At 39.5% G+C, this 14,747-nt stretch overlaps 1 protein-coding gene across 3 annotated transcripts in view; it reads right to left on the bottom strand.

Annotated features, from left to right (window-relative positions):
• LOC150097613 (papilin-like) overlaps window positions 1-14,747 on the bottom strand; it is a 1,184,257-nt gene that overhangs the window by 1,069,946 nt on the left and 99,564 nt on the right. For all 3 annotated transcript variants that reach the window (XM_090407770.1, XM_090407771.1, XM_090407772.1), the window contains exon 2: window positions 1,793-1,853. In XM_090407770.1, the coding sequence (XP_090263896.1) occupies window positions 1,793-1,853 (61 nt within the window). The remainder of the gene's footprint in view (window positions 1-1,792; window positions 1,854-14,747) is intronic.

Genomic DNA, 14,747 nt, shown 5'->3' with positions numbered 1-14,747 from the left:
ACTAATTTCTCCAGGATCTTAACAACTACAGATGAGACACAAAGTGGCCTATAATTAGACACTACCAGTCTGCTAACACAATTATGCAATGTCACTATCTTACCTTCCTTCCATTCCGTGGTACCTTTCCTGTAGCCAGACTTTCATTGAAAAGACAGGTCAACGGAGCTGTCAGTTCTTTAGCACATTCTCTCAAAAATCATGGTGAAATACCATCCAGTCCCACAGCTTTACTGACATCCAGGGTACTCAGTATTTGGAACACACTCTCCTCTTGCACCTCTAAACCTTGAACCTGCCCTATCCTTCTAATATTAAAATTTACTACTCCAGGATGAAATACTCCAATAAAGTGTTTATTGAACAACTCCACTATGTCCTCTGCACCAGTCACTCTATTCCCATTTTTATCACACAATGTCATTCTTCCACAATCATTTCTCCTTCGACTGGCCACATAGCCAAAAAATTCCCTAGGATTTTCTTTGGATCTTAGTGCCAATCTCTTCATATTCCAGTTTTGCCTTCCTTACCATATTAGTCACTCTCCTGGCTTGAGTCTTACATTTTTCATGCATCTACTCTCCACCCCTCACCTTATATCTCTTCCATAACCTATTATTCACTTGCAGTTCCTGTTTGATATTGTTTGTCATCCACTTTACACCAAATTATGTCCTCTTCTTCACTCGTGGAATACAGCTTACTATTGTTGCTAACAAATATTCCTTCACAATTTCCCAAGCATCCAAGCATTTATCTGTTGTAAATCTTAAATTACAGGATATAAAAATAGACTACAATTTCATCTTAGACCAGCCATCTAAGCCTTAGCTGAATATGCTTCACTCGTCCTTGATAAGACTGGAGCAATCTTTCTAACTAATTTTTTCAACTTCTCAACTGTATTGAGATAAATGACCAAGTGGTCGAGGTTTAGGGTACATCTGAGCTTGGGGATATGTTAACATCTCTGAGAGATATCCTTTTTAAATGTAAATTTGACTTACATCATGCAGGGATTTTTTTTTTTTTGTAATAAATGCTTATCAATGTGTAAAATTCATTTTTTTTATCATTTTTAAAGTTTAAATACATAGTTATGTGCAATGGTAGAAAATAAATTAAACTGTACTGTTTATTATGACATGACACCTCCAGGGAGTCCAAAGACTCATTGAGAGAGGGCATCTACTCTACAACTCTCCGTCTGCACCACTCAATCCGCCAATTACAACTACTTTCATCATTTACAACAATGCTGTCTACCACCAACCACCACCACTAGTATTTTTACAGACAATCACAAACATCCATGCTCACGGCAGGATTCAAACCCACAGCCTTTTGGCTAGAGAGCGGATATGCTAACCACTCGGCCAACCAACTTGGAAGATATTTATTATTTCATGACACCATCTCTTATATCTCTTTCATAACCTCTTTTTCACCTACAGTTCCTGTTTGGTACCGTTTGTCATTCACTTTACACCAAATTGTGTCCTCTTCTTCACTCGTGGAATACAGCTTACTATTGTTGCTAACAAATATTCCTTCACAATTTCCCAAGCATCCAAGCATTTATCTGTTGTGAATCTTAAATTATAAGATATTAAATTACAGGATGTTAATATGCAAAATTTTAATATTCCTTTGCAGTATTTTCAGTAAAACTTAGATGAGGTAAAATTTTCAGAAATAAAATTAAAATTGATAATAACATTCATTATATGTCTTTCAAGATAAAATGTTCATCATAATTGTAATATATATTTTATATACAAACTCTTACTTTTGGGGTACAAAACACATCAAAGAAAACAGACATTAGGACCACCACAAGAATTAGTGTCCTGAAAGAACATGAAACATTATTCACTAATATGTCAGAACTAGCAACTCTTATAATATAAGAATAATTCAGAAATATAAGAAATATTTACAGTCAAACTGAAATAATTCCATATATTGTAGAGAAAATGCAATATTATTATTATTTGACACCTCCAGGGAGTCCAAAGACTCATCGAGGGAGAGTGCGCCAACAGCATCGAATGACTGGGCCCCTTCAAACTACTAACCGCACTCAAACTTACTTAACTGAGCCATTAGTAGCAGAGGCTCTACCAATCGACCAACCTTTGCCGGCAAATATGTCAAACATAATTCTCAGTAAATTGTATAGTATAAAGTTAATACCATCAGTTTTAAAAATCTATTGTTAGATCTTTAAAACTGGTGGTATTAATGACATTTATTATCACGTCATGGAGATCACTGAAAATAAACACAAATAATAATAACAAAGTTATAAACTAATGATGAAATCATTCAATAAACGTATATTTGTAGCTGTAAATAAACTAGTATATGTTTGACTGATAACAGCCACCCTTTGAGCCAATGAGTTGTGAATATCTTCATCTGAAAACAATTTGAAGCAACTATAAATACTTTTAGTAATTATTGAAACAAAATTTATTTGGGAGCTGAGGGATATGCAAAGGATGCTAAGACTGAGGTGAATCAATCATGTCAGTTAACTGTGTGTTGTCTGGAAGATTTTGTTTGTTTGTGAGCCATAAACTCACTTTCAGCGAGGAAAAATAGTGCCACATTGTTCAACCTAACTAGCTTGCCATATAAATGATCCTTTCTTTTTAGATGGGATTTACACCCAGGCCCAGGTCTTTTCAACCAAAAGATATGTGTCATTCTTTCATTTGTCATTTGTACCCACAAATCGAAATAAGCAATGTTATTATAGATTAGTCCTTTGTTAGTGTATATGTATTATTATTATTATTACGTAACACCTCCAGGGAGTCCAATAACTCATCGAGGGAGGGCACTCTACAACTCTGTCTCCACTGCTCAATCCACCAACTGCCATCATCATCTACACCAGCACCATCCACAGCCCATCATCATCCTCATCACTAGTGTTTTCACAGACAATCACAAACATCCATGCCCGCAGCTTGATTCGAACCCGCAGCCTTTTGGCTGGAGAGCGGATACTCTGACCACTCGGCCAACCAGGCTGGCCTAATAAAAATGATCTGATGGAAATCCTAATTATTATTATTACACCTCCAGGGAATCCAAAGACTCATTGACGGTGGGCACCCACTCCACAACTCTCCGTATCCACCACTCAATCCACCATCTTCAACTAATCGCAACTACCCCAATGCCATCTACCGCCAGCTACCACCACTAGTATTTCCACAGATAATCACAAACATTCATGCCCACGGCAGGATTCGAACCCATAGCCTTTTGGCTGGAGAGCGGATACGCTATACGCTAACACTCGCTTCAAAATTTTGTCACTTCAAAATTATCTCACCTTTTATATGATAGAAAGTTTAAATGTATATATGTTTGTAAATTTTGATCATAGAATTATACACGCCAGTATACTATATCCCGGGTTGAGTAAATGTGATGAAATAATTCTTCTTCCTCTTATTATTATTATTAGACCTCTAGGGAGTCAAGGCCTCATCAATGGAGACCATACATCACCTGTCACACCTTCTCTCTTAAATTCACTCACACTAGATGCACTTACTACTTCAACAGGAAAACGCTGTTCCACTCACTCACTACTCAGTAACGGAAAAATTTAGCTCTACCTCCTTTCTTAATTGCACGCAAACTTAACTTCCACGGATACCCTCTTGTCCTCTCCCTATCCTCCATATAAGGAAAAATTTTATAAATTGATACCTTGTAATGTCCTCTCAGAAGTTTACATACTTCTATCATATCATCCCTTTTTCTCCTATCTACCAGTGTCTGCAGTCCAGTGTCTCAGTCTCTTCTTGTAATCTGTATTCCAAAATCCCAATATCATCTTTATATCTCTTCTTTGCAGCCTTTCCAGAGCTTTTTTATCTCTTTGGAACCCAGGAGACCAAATCTGCACACAGTAGTCCAGGTGTGATTGTTTTAAGACCTTGTAATGAAGCAAAATGACTTCCATATCTCTCTATGTCAATGCTTGTTCAACATCTCAATTATCCACTGAGTTGTATCTGCAAATTTTTGCCAAGTGACCCTTGGACTTCAAATTCTTATCCACCAGAATGCCAAAATCTCTAGCCCTGTCAGTTACTTCAAGCAATATTGCACCAGTGTATGCTGTTGGATACCTCATTACGCCCAAGTGCATAATTTTGCATGTACTAATACCAAAATGACATCCATTATTGTTTGCCCACACTTCTAGCCAATTCAAATCACTCTTTAAATGTTGTATATCTCAAGCATCACTGATTGCCTGACAGGAGATCTTCAAACCTTATGACGATCTCCTGTCAAGCGCTTCCCAATATCATTAATATATAAATTAAGCAACAATAGTCCAAGGACTAATACTTGGGATGCTCCACTGGTCATCTTAAATCTGGCAGATTAACAATTCCTATAAAAACACCCAACAACCATCAGCTACTGACTTATACAAGCCAATAGTATACTTTCCAGTTCCATATTCTCCATTGAAGTTTCTAATACTCTGTTTCTAATCCTTCATGTAATAATCCTATCAAATGCCTTAGCAGAGTCCAATAGTACCATAGTATGTTCATTCCCTTTCTCCAGTCACTCCAGAGATACTGAAAGGTCAACAGTCAGATATATCAGTCTTTATGACACTCTTGTTCAATGGGATTATCATACATTCCATCCATTCCTGTGGGATCTTTCTGAGCTGACTCAAATTATACAAACATGTCAAGGGTCTATCCAGTTTGGCTGAACATTTCTTTAGCATACATGCTGATATCACATCTGTCCCAACTGCTGAATTCTTATCCAGGTTATGCAACAGCTCTAGAACCTTCTTCTCATTCACCTCTATTTCTTCATCCAGTGTAGTGGTAGCAATGGCACTAAGTTACATACACCGAATTGATAGATCTTAGAGAAATGAGCACTCATTATTTGTACTATCGCATCTGCTTCTAGCACAAGAGTACCATCTGCATTCAGTAAAGTTACTCTTCTGTATTAATTTTTTTACACGCTCCAGTTAGCTTTCCATACAATATGCTTAACTTTTCTGGCCTGCACTTTATATACTTCATAACACCTCTCTCACTCCTACACTTGCGATATCTGAAGTCTGTTACATAACAGAAACTTTTTTTCTCGCTTTTTTGAAATTCAAAAACTACTATTTACAGCAAGCAGCGGGTGATTTGAACTGTGGTAGGGAAAAGTGTTTTTTAAACGGTGTATAGTGTGAATTCTTTTGTAAATTGTGCTGCATTTTTTTCTCAGTGACAGAAGTATTCTTTAGTTGTCCTGAGAAGGCGAGGTTTACAGTCGGCAGCATTTGCGGTGGAAGATAAGATACGTTTTCGCTATGTAGTATAGTTGAATATAGCATTATATGTATATATACATGTTTATATTTAGCATTTATTTTTATGTATATATATATATCTGTGATACAGTGTTCGTATATATGTGGATGCTTGGAGGGCATTTGAGGACAGAGAGGAATTGTATGCGAGAGACCGCTTGCATTTGAATGAGGAAGGACATAGGCATCTGGAGAGATTGCTGTTCTGAACGAGTTAATGAGTCAATTCAGAGAAACTAGAATGCCCAAGGTTGATGGTAGCAGGGGGTGGCCTCTTGTAGGAAGGGATGCTTGAGAGAAGGGGGACGACATCAGGTAACGCTGAGCCCAGTGGAGTCTAGAGGGGGGATAATGCTGGAAAAAGAAATAGTGGCATTTTTATGCTTTATACTAATCCCAGGATTATCCGGAATAAAGAAGAAGAATTGGTGGTGCTGATAGCATCAGCCTGGCCAAAAATTATTGGGATCACTGAGACGTGGTTGACAGAAGAGGATGTAATAACAGGAATAGAAGTCACTGGGTACAGCATTTTTCGGCAGGATAGGAAGAGAAAGCATGGTGATGGAGTACTGCTTATGATAAGTGATGACCTATGTCCTCTAAGAGTGGAGGCTTTGGAAGGCAGTGACATTAATGATTTTGAAAGCATATGGTGTGAGGTAAAGATAGGCAAGACGGGATATTTAGTGGGTTTTTGCTACAAACCAAGGAGCACAGAGGGTGGGGACCAGGAGATGTTTAGACAGTTGAGCTTGGCAAGTGCAAGAAGAATGATTATTATGAGAGATTTTAAGTGCAGCAGTATAAATTGGGGAGAGGAAGATGCACATGTAGCAATAAGGGAATGGAATTTCTAGAATTATTGAGGGACAAATGTCTTAGGCAACATGTAATAGAGGGAACGAGAGATTCAAGAGTTTTGGATTTGGTCATAGCATCAGAAGAGTTAATAATAACTGAGATTATATCTCTCCCACCAATTGGAGAGAGTGACCATGTGGTTTTGACTTGGAAGATGAATAGACATGCAGGAGTATCAAAGAGACGGGAACATATGTGGAATTATAATTCTAATTGCAAATGACTTTATGCGTGGGTTATGTATGACGAGTGGTGTGGAATTTGTGGACGTATGGAGTCAGTTTGTTGGGCGAAAGGATCTATATAAGATGGATGGCTTGCATTTGAATGGATACAGTGTAAGGAGACTTGAAAAAGTGTTGCTGAATGTAGTAGATGTGCAAAATCAGGTGTTATGTCTGGTGCTTCCTCTTTATTTATTATTTTATATTAGACTATTCACTTATCTCATTTATTTTCAGCTCTTCCGTTGCCGACAAATTTATATTCTTTAAGTCGACTGCGCCAGCCGGCAACTGAAGTCTGAGACACAATTTTAAGCTACTGAAAACAATATAGGGATCAAGAGGTTTGCAGTTGTGGTCCGCCTTTCTTAGTTACTAATGGATTCCCCTTTTACTTATGCATGGTCCGAATTTTTTCAAGTGATAACTCAATTCTCAGAACAATGACAAACTCATGTGGTTTGAATTAAAGAAATATATTTATTTAGGCAAAACACATATATACAATTTAGTCAGAAATTTCAATTCTAAGGAGCCTGAATTTCCCCCCCTCTTAAATTTACATATCCAAAATTATTTACTCTGAAATCTTATGGTATCAATTTCACACTCTTCTTTGTATAACTATATTCAGGCTTGGTTAATTTCTACTGAGTTGCTCAGTCTCTCATTCGTGAGAATAACACATATACATAGATACATTCTACAATCCTAGTGTGAAACATATTAGACGTACTCCGTCTTGCTAAATTCACATGAGACAATATTTTCTCTTATATTCTGGCTTTATCCTCCCCCAAAATTCTGTTAATATTTAAGTTCAAATTTAATATAATAAAAACAATGTTTCTTCTAACATAAACAGTCCGAAACCTTGGTTCCCAGCTCAGCTTAAGCTTAGGGTGTTACTTGCTCTTTAGACGTAGACAGAATGTCCAAAAGATTACAGTTCTTTAGATATAAAATAGAAGTAGACTATATGGAGTTCCTTAACGTTCTGTTTCTTATTCCCTCTTTGGTCATTAGTTAATCTAATACGAAAACTTGCGTCTTACAGTTCTTGCTTTTCTGGTAGTTATTAGGACTTCCTTAACTAGATCTTTGGGTTTTCTCACCGTATATTTCTTATGGCTTCTGCGACACACTTCTATTCTTTTCGAAAGAGTTTCACCTCTTCGCTGATTTATACGTTGGCATGGCTAACCAACGGCTCTTTCTGGCAGCATTCCTTCAACGTGGCTACACTCGACGCGGTGCTGTACAGCAACGGAAAATGTTGCTGGGCACGGCGGCAAGCTTCACAGCTATCCAGCACTTGGAATCAGGAACCAGGAACAGAGAAAAAGAGAATGATTGAATTTGGCGCTGAAACCTATATACCTCATGTGAGCGCCCTCTCTTGGTGGCTACGTCACGCACATAGCGACAGCCGATTGGTTACCGCAGCTCCGAACTGTTTTTGACATGGCTCAATACATGTATTATCTTATATACAATTTTCAGCATTTATACAAATCTTTTCTCTGTTAAATAATTCACAAACATTATCTATTTCAATTATGGGGTTCTCAAAATTTACTTAATATCTACAACATAAGGTAATGTTAAAAGCCATATCCATGGCTTTTAACATTACCTTATGTTGGGTCGGAAATAGGATAACTCATTAAAAGTTTTTCTGAGTGAATAATATGCCCGAGCGAATAAGGACAACAAATCAGAATGGGATAGTTAATATAAGGCATCAAGGTAGGGTTGGGGCTAATGGGGGTCTTAAATTCATGTACACTAATGCTAGGAGTATTAGGAACAAGAAGGAAGAGTTTTTGGCCATGATTGGCACTTCCGGACTACAGGTTATTAGTATTAGTGAATCATGGCTGACTGTAGATGATATAGCTAGTGGGATTCAATGTGATGGGTATAGTGTGTTCAGGAATGACAGGGAGAATAAAATGTGGGGAGAAGTATTGTTGATGATAGCTGATGAGCTGCAGCCAAGGAGAATAGAAGTTGAAATGCAGGATAGAGAAAAGAGCACATTTGAGGCCATTTGGTGTGAGATTGTGGCTAGCAGAACAAAATATACAATTGGGTGCTGCTATAGACCAGGTGATGGAAATGATGGTGGTGACAGTATGCACAAGCAAATAGAAGAAACGAGTGGAAGGAGGGTAATTATTATGGGACATTTCAACTATGGTCGCATTGATTGGAGTGAGGAGAGAATACACAGGAGAAAGGAATTGGATTTTATTCGGTTATTAAGGGATAACTATCTGCGACAGCATGTAATGGAAAATACTAGTGGTCAGAGAGTGCTTGATCTAGTAATTACATCTGAGGATTTGGCTGTAACAAATATGACCACATTGCCACCAATTGGTGAGAGTGATCATAGGGTCTTGACTTGGGAGGTGGCTAAAGGTGGGGAATTTACAATTAAGACAGGGTACATGTGGAATTATCGGGCTGGAAAGTATGATAAGCTTAGGAATTTGATTGGTTCAGTGCCATGACATGTACAACTGCAAGGACTAGAAGTTGATAATGCATGGGAGGCAGTTAAGAAGTGTTTGCATGAAGCAATATGCTTTTTTTTTGCTTGAGCTGCAAAAAAAGGATGAGATGATTGTGATGGTAGGAACGAATGACTTGAGTGGTAATGTAAGTCGGGCAGCAAGAGATATGAGATTTTTGCTTGAGACTGTACGGAAAAAGACAGAGAGAGGAAAAATAGTGTGCGTATTGCCTAGGTATGATAATGATGAGCTGAGCAGAAGAGCGGTGATATTGAATGGCATAATAGCGAGAATGTGTGACAAGAGAGGACTGGTATATGTGGATGCTTGGAGTGCATTTGAGGAAAGAGAGGAGTTGTTTGTGAGAGACCGTTTACATTTGAATGACGAAGGACGTAGGCATCTGGAGAGATTGCTGTTCTGAACGAGTCAGTGTGTCCCAGGGAGGATGATAGCAGGGGTGGCCTCTTGTGGGAATGGATACTTGGGAGAAGGGAGACAATGTCAGGTAACACTGAGCCCAGTGGAGTCTAGAAGGGATAATGCTGGGTATAGAAACAATGGCATTTATATGCTGTATACTAATGCCAGGAGTATCCGGAATAAGGAAGAGGAATTGGTGGCGCAGATAGCATCAGCCTGGCCAAAAATTATTGCGATCACTGAGACGTGGTTGACAGAAGGGGATATAACAACAGGAATAGAAGTTGCTGGGTATTGCATTTTTCGCCAGGACAGGAGGGGAAAGCGTGGTGGTGGGGTGCTGCTTATGATAAGTGATGACCTATGTCCTCTAAGAGTGGAGAATTTGGAAGGAAGTGAGACAAATGATTTTGAGAGCGTATGGTGTGAGGTAGAGGTGGGCAGGACAGGATATTTAGTGGGGTGTTGCTACAGACCCAGGAGCACAGAGGATGGGGACCAGGAGATGTTTAGACAGCTAAGTTTGGCAAGTGCAAGAAGAATGATTGTTATGGGAGATTTTAACTTCAGTAGTATAAATTGGATAGAGGAAGATGCATGTAACAATAGGGGAATGGAATTTCTAGAATTCTTGAGGGACACATGTCTTAGGCAACATGTAACAGAGGGAACAAGAGGTTCAAAAATTTTGGATTTGGTTATAGCATCAGAAGAGTTGATAATAACTAAGTTGACGTCTCTCCCACCAGTTGGAGAGAGTGACCATATGGTTTTGACTTGGAAAATGAATATACATGCAGGAGTATCAAAGAGACGGGAACTTATGTGGAATTATAAGGCAGGTGATTATAATAGTCTTAGACGTCAACTTCGGGAAGTTTCATGGAGGGAGGAATTGGAAGACCGGGATATCACCAGTGCGTGGGAAATTGTGAAAGAATATTTGTTATCAGCAATGGTAAGTTGTATACCACGAGTGAAGAAGAGGACGCAATTTGGAGTAAAGTGGATGACAAACAATATTAAACAGGAATTGCATGCGAAAAAGAGGCTATGGAAGAGATATAAGGAGACAGGTGAAGAGATGCATGAGGAATATAAGACACAGGCCAGAAGAGTGACTCGTGTGGTAAGGAAAGCGAAACTGGAATATGAGAGGAGATTGGCCCTAAGATCCAAAGAAAATCGTAGGGAATTTTTTAGCTATGTGGCCAGTAGGAGGAGAAATGACTGTGGAAGAATGATATTGTGGGATAAAAATGGGAATAGAGTGACTGATGCAGAGGACATAGTGGAATTGTTCAATGAACACTTTATTGGAGTATTTCATCCTAGAGGAGTCAGTTTTAATGCTAGAGGGATAGGACTGGTACGAGGTCTGGAGGTACAGGAGGAGAGTGTGTTTCAGATACTGAGTACTCTGGATGTCAGTAAAGCTGTGGGACTGGATGGTATTTCGCCACGAGTTTTGAGAGAATGTGCTAGGGAATTGACAATACCTTTAACGTGGCTTTTCAATGAAAGTCTGGCTTTGGCAAAGGTGCCCAGGGAATGGAAGGAAGGTAAGATAGTGCCATTGCATAAGGGTGGTAACAGACTGGAAGTGTCTAATTATAGGCCAGTCTGTGTGTCATCAGTAGTTGTTAAGATCTTGGAGAAAGTAGTGAGGGACCGTGTACAGCATTGGGCAGATGAGGGTAATGTTATCTGTGAGAATCAACATGGATTTGAGAAAGGACGCTCTTGTTTTAGCAATATGCTAGCCTTTTATAATAAAGTTACAAGAGCATTAGATGAGGGAAAGGCATATACTGCAATTTTCTTAGACTTGGCGAAGGCATTTGACAGGGTGCCACATGATAAGCTGATATTTAAGTTGCAGCACATGGGTCTGGATGTCAGATTGGTCAACTGGATTCAGGATTGGCTGTCTGATAGGTATCAGAGAGTTGTGTATGGTGGAGCAGTTTCCAGGAGGCAGAGGGTTACAAGTAGGGTCCCACAGGGCTCAGTACTAGGACCTATATTGTTTAACCTTTATATCAATGACATAGCCAGTGGATTGCAGGGGGATATTCAGTTGTTTGCGGATGATGCGAAGCTTGGAAGGATTATTAGTAATAGTGCAGATGTGGTAGCCCTGCAAGAGGATTTAAATAAGCTAGATAGATGGGCAAATGAATGGGGGTTTCAGTTTAATGCAGCAAAATGTAAGGTCTTGAGGTTTGGGAAACATCGATGGGATGCTACATACTCTATGGGAGGAGTTATACTGGAGGAAGTAGGGGAGACAAGAGATCTGGGGTTGATGATTGATAGAAACCTGAAGTTTAGGGGACATATTGCAAAGGTGGTGAAGGTAACACAGAGGATTGCTGCTATTATGAGAAGGACACTGACCTGCAGAGATAAGAGGGTTATCATTCTGTTGTATAAGTCTCTGATCAGACCACACTTGGACTATTGTTCTCAGATTTGGTCCCCAGGATTTGAAGGGGATAAATTAACTGTGGAAAGGATACAAAGACGGATGACAAAGATGGTTTCAGGACTGTACAAGGATAGTTATGAGGATCGGCTGAGAGAATGTGGACTGAAGAGTTTGGTGGATAGAAGAAGGAGAGGTGATATGATTGAGACTTTTAAACTGTTGAGAGGTGGTTACAGGGTTGACACTGGGGAGTTCTTTCGCTTGGTTGATCAGCGGGAAGGTGTGATGACAAGAGGCCATCCCTGTAAGTTACGAAAGGAAACTGTGAGCAAGAGGGTAAGGAGTGGTTTCTTTCTGTGGAGGGTGGTTGAGCCGTGGAATGCATTGCCTGATGGAGTGGTGAGAGCGAGAACGGTCAGTGGGTTTAAGGAGTGGTATGATAAAATTTGTGTTTCTCAGGGGGGGGACCTCCCCTCGATGAGTCTTGACAGACTTTATGTCTTAGAAAGGACCTCCCTCGATGACTCTTTTGACTCCTTGGAGGCCTGAATAATAATAATAATAATAATAATAATAATAACTATGGAGGGAATTTATGGAGAAAGGTGACGGCAGGCACATGAATAGTATAAAGCACAGGCCAGAAGGGTAACGAGTGTGGTAAGAAAAACAAAAAAGGTTTAAGAAAGAACATTGGCCATGCAGGCTAAAGAGAATCCTAAACAATTTTTTCGATATGTTGCAAGTAAAAGGAAAAATGTATATGGCAGAATGATTTTAAAGAATGCCGATGGTAGGGAGGTAATTGAATCAGTTGATATAGTTGAGTTACTGAGTGAGCACTTTGCAAGAATATATCATCCAGGTGGTGACATTGCAGAAACGAATGAACCAGTAGATTATACGGGAATTGTGGTGAATGAAGTGGAGATGAGTAGTCTATTGCATAACCTCAATGTCAATACAACTGTGGGATTGGATGGTATACTAGCTCGTGTCGTACGAGAAACGGCTAAAGAATTGTCAGTACCCTTGACCATTTTGTTTAATTTGATACTCGGGTCTGGGTTAGTCCCAAGGGGATAGAAAGAGGGGAAAATAGTTCCACTGCATAAAGGTGGTTTCCAAGACTGCTGTTGTAAATTACCGACCGATTAGCATATAAGGAATCATTGTCAAGGTCTTAGAGAAATTAGTCAAGGAAAGAATACAGGATTGGATAGATGAAAATGGGATATTGTATGGGGGACAACATGGTTTTGTGAAGGTAGATCATGCCTCAGCAACTTGCTCACGTTTCATAACACAGTGAAGGCCGAACTAGATAAGGGTAATGGGTTTACAGTGATTCTACTGGACCTTGCCAAGGCCTTTTGACAGTATACCACATGGAATTCTAATCAGTAAACTGGAGCAGATGGGGATGGATATGGGGTTGGTCAGATGGATAGGAGGGTGGTTGATGGAGAGATACCAGAGAGTGGTTTATTCAGGAGTGGAGTCTAAAAGACGGCTTGCGACTAGTGGTGTGCAGCAGGGCTCTGTTCTTGGACCACTGCTTTTCAATTTGTTCATCAATGATATAGGTAAGGATCTGAGAGGAAGTGCTCACTTGTTTGCTGATGATGCAAAGTTGGCTAGAGCAATTGTGAGTACACAGGATGTCAAAATTTTACAGGATGATTTGGATAGTTTGGAGGACTGGGCTAGGGAAAATGGATGTCAATTTAATGTGGCAAAGTGTAAGGTTATGCACTTTGGGGTGAAAAGAATAGCAGCAGTATATGACATTGATGGAACCGTACTCCAGGAGATTGATGAGGCCAGGGATTTGGGAGTGTTGGTGGATAGGGAATTGAAGTTTAGGGGGCACATTGCAAAAGTGGCTAAATCAGCTCATAAAATCACTTGGCTTCTGAAAAATACTTTAGCATGCAGAGACAAACAAGTTGTTGTTCCTCTGTATCGAGCCTTGATAAGCCCCATCTGGACTACTGTGCCCAGTTATGGGCACCAGTGTTTCTTCGTGATGGGGAGGAAATGGAGAGGATCCAGAGACGAGTGACCAAGATGATAGCAGGTCTGTGGAATGAACCTTATGAGAATAGGTTGAAGATTTGTGGGTTACAGAAATTGGTCGATAGGCGAAGGAGGGGTGATATGATTGAGACATTTAAATTACTGAAGGGTTTCTATAAGATTAATCCAGAAGATATTTTTGAAAATAGGACTTGTGGTGGGAGGAATAGTGGCCATGCATGGAAGGGTAAGAATGTGGTTGACAAGGGTGTTAGAGCTAGGTTTTTTACTTGGAGAGTGGTGAATGAGTGGAATAAGCTGCCAGAGTCTGTTGTGGGTGTTACGACTGTGAATGAGTTCATGGCAAGGTATGATAGATACTGTGTGAATGTAAAATAGTTGTTCTTGACATGATGTTAGGGCCTCCCTCAATGAGTCTGTCGACTCCTTGGAGTTTCTCAGAATAATAATAATAATAATAATAATAATATAAGGCAGGTAATTATAATAGTCTTAGACATCAACTTGGGAAGTTTCATGTAGGGAGGAATTGAAAGGCTGGGAAATCATTAGTGTTTGGGAAATTGTGAAGGAATATTTGTTAGCAGCAACAGTAAGCTGTATTCCACAAGTGAAGAAGATGACAGAATTTGGTGTAAAGTGGATGACAAACAATATTAAACAGGAACTGCATGTGAAAAATAGGCTATGGAAGAGATATAGGGAGACAGGTGAAAAGCAAATGCATGAAGAATATAAGACACAGGCCAGGAGAGTAACTAGTATGGTAAGGAAGGCGAAACTGGAATATGAGAAGAGATTGGCACTGAGATCCAAAGAAAATCCTAGGGAATTTTTAGCTACGTAGCCAGTAACAGGAGAAATGA

The sequence above is a fragment of the Typopeltis vanoorti genome, chromosome 17 (assembly GCF_054136105.1).
Source record: "Typopeltis vanoorti isolate ZY-2024b chromosome 17, IOZ_Tvanoo_1.0, whole genome shotgun sequence".
NCBI lineage: Eukaryota > Metazoa > Arthropoda > Arachnida > Uropygi > Thelyphonidae > Typopeltis > Typopeltis vanoorti.
The sequence above is the reverse complement of the archived record's forward strand: the minus strand, read 5'-3'. Positions and strand labels throughout refer to the sequence as shown.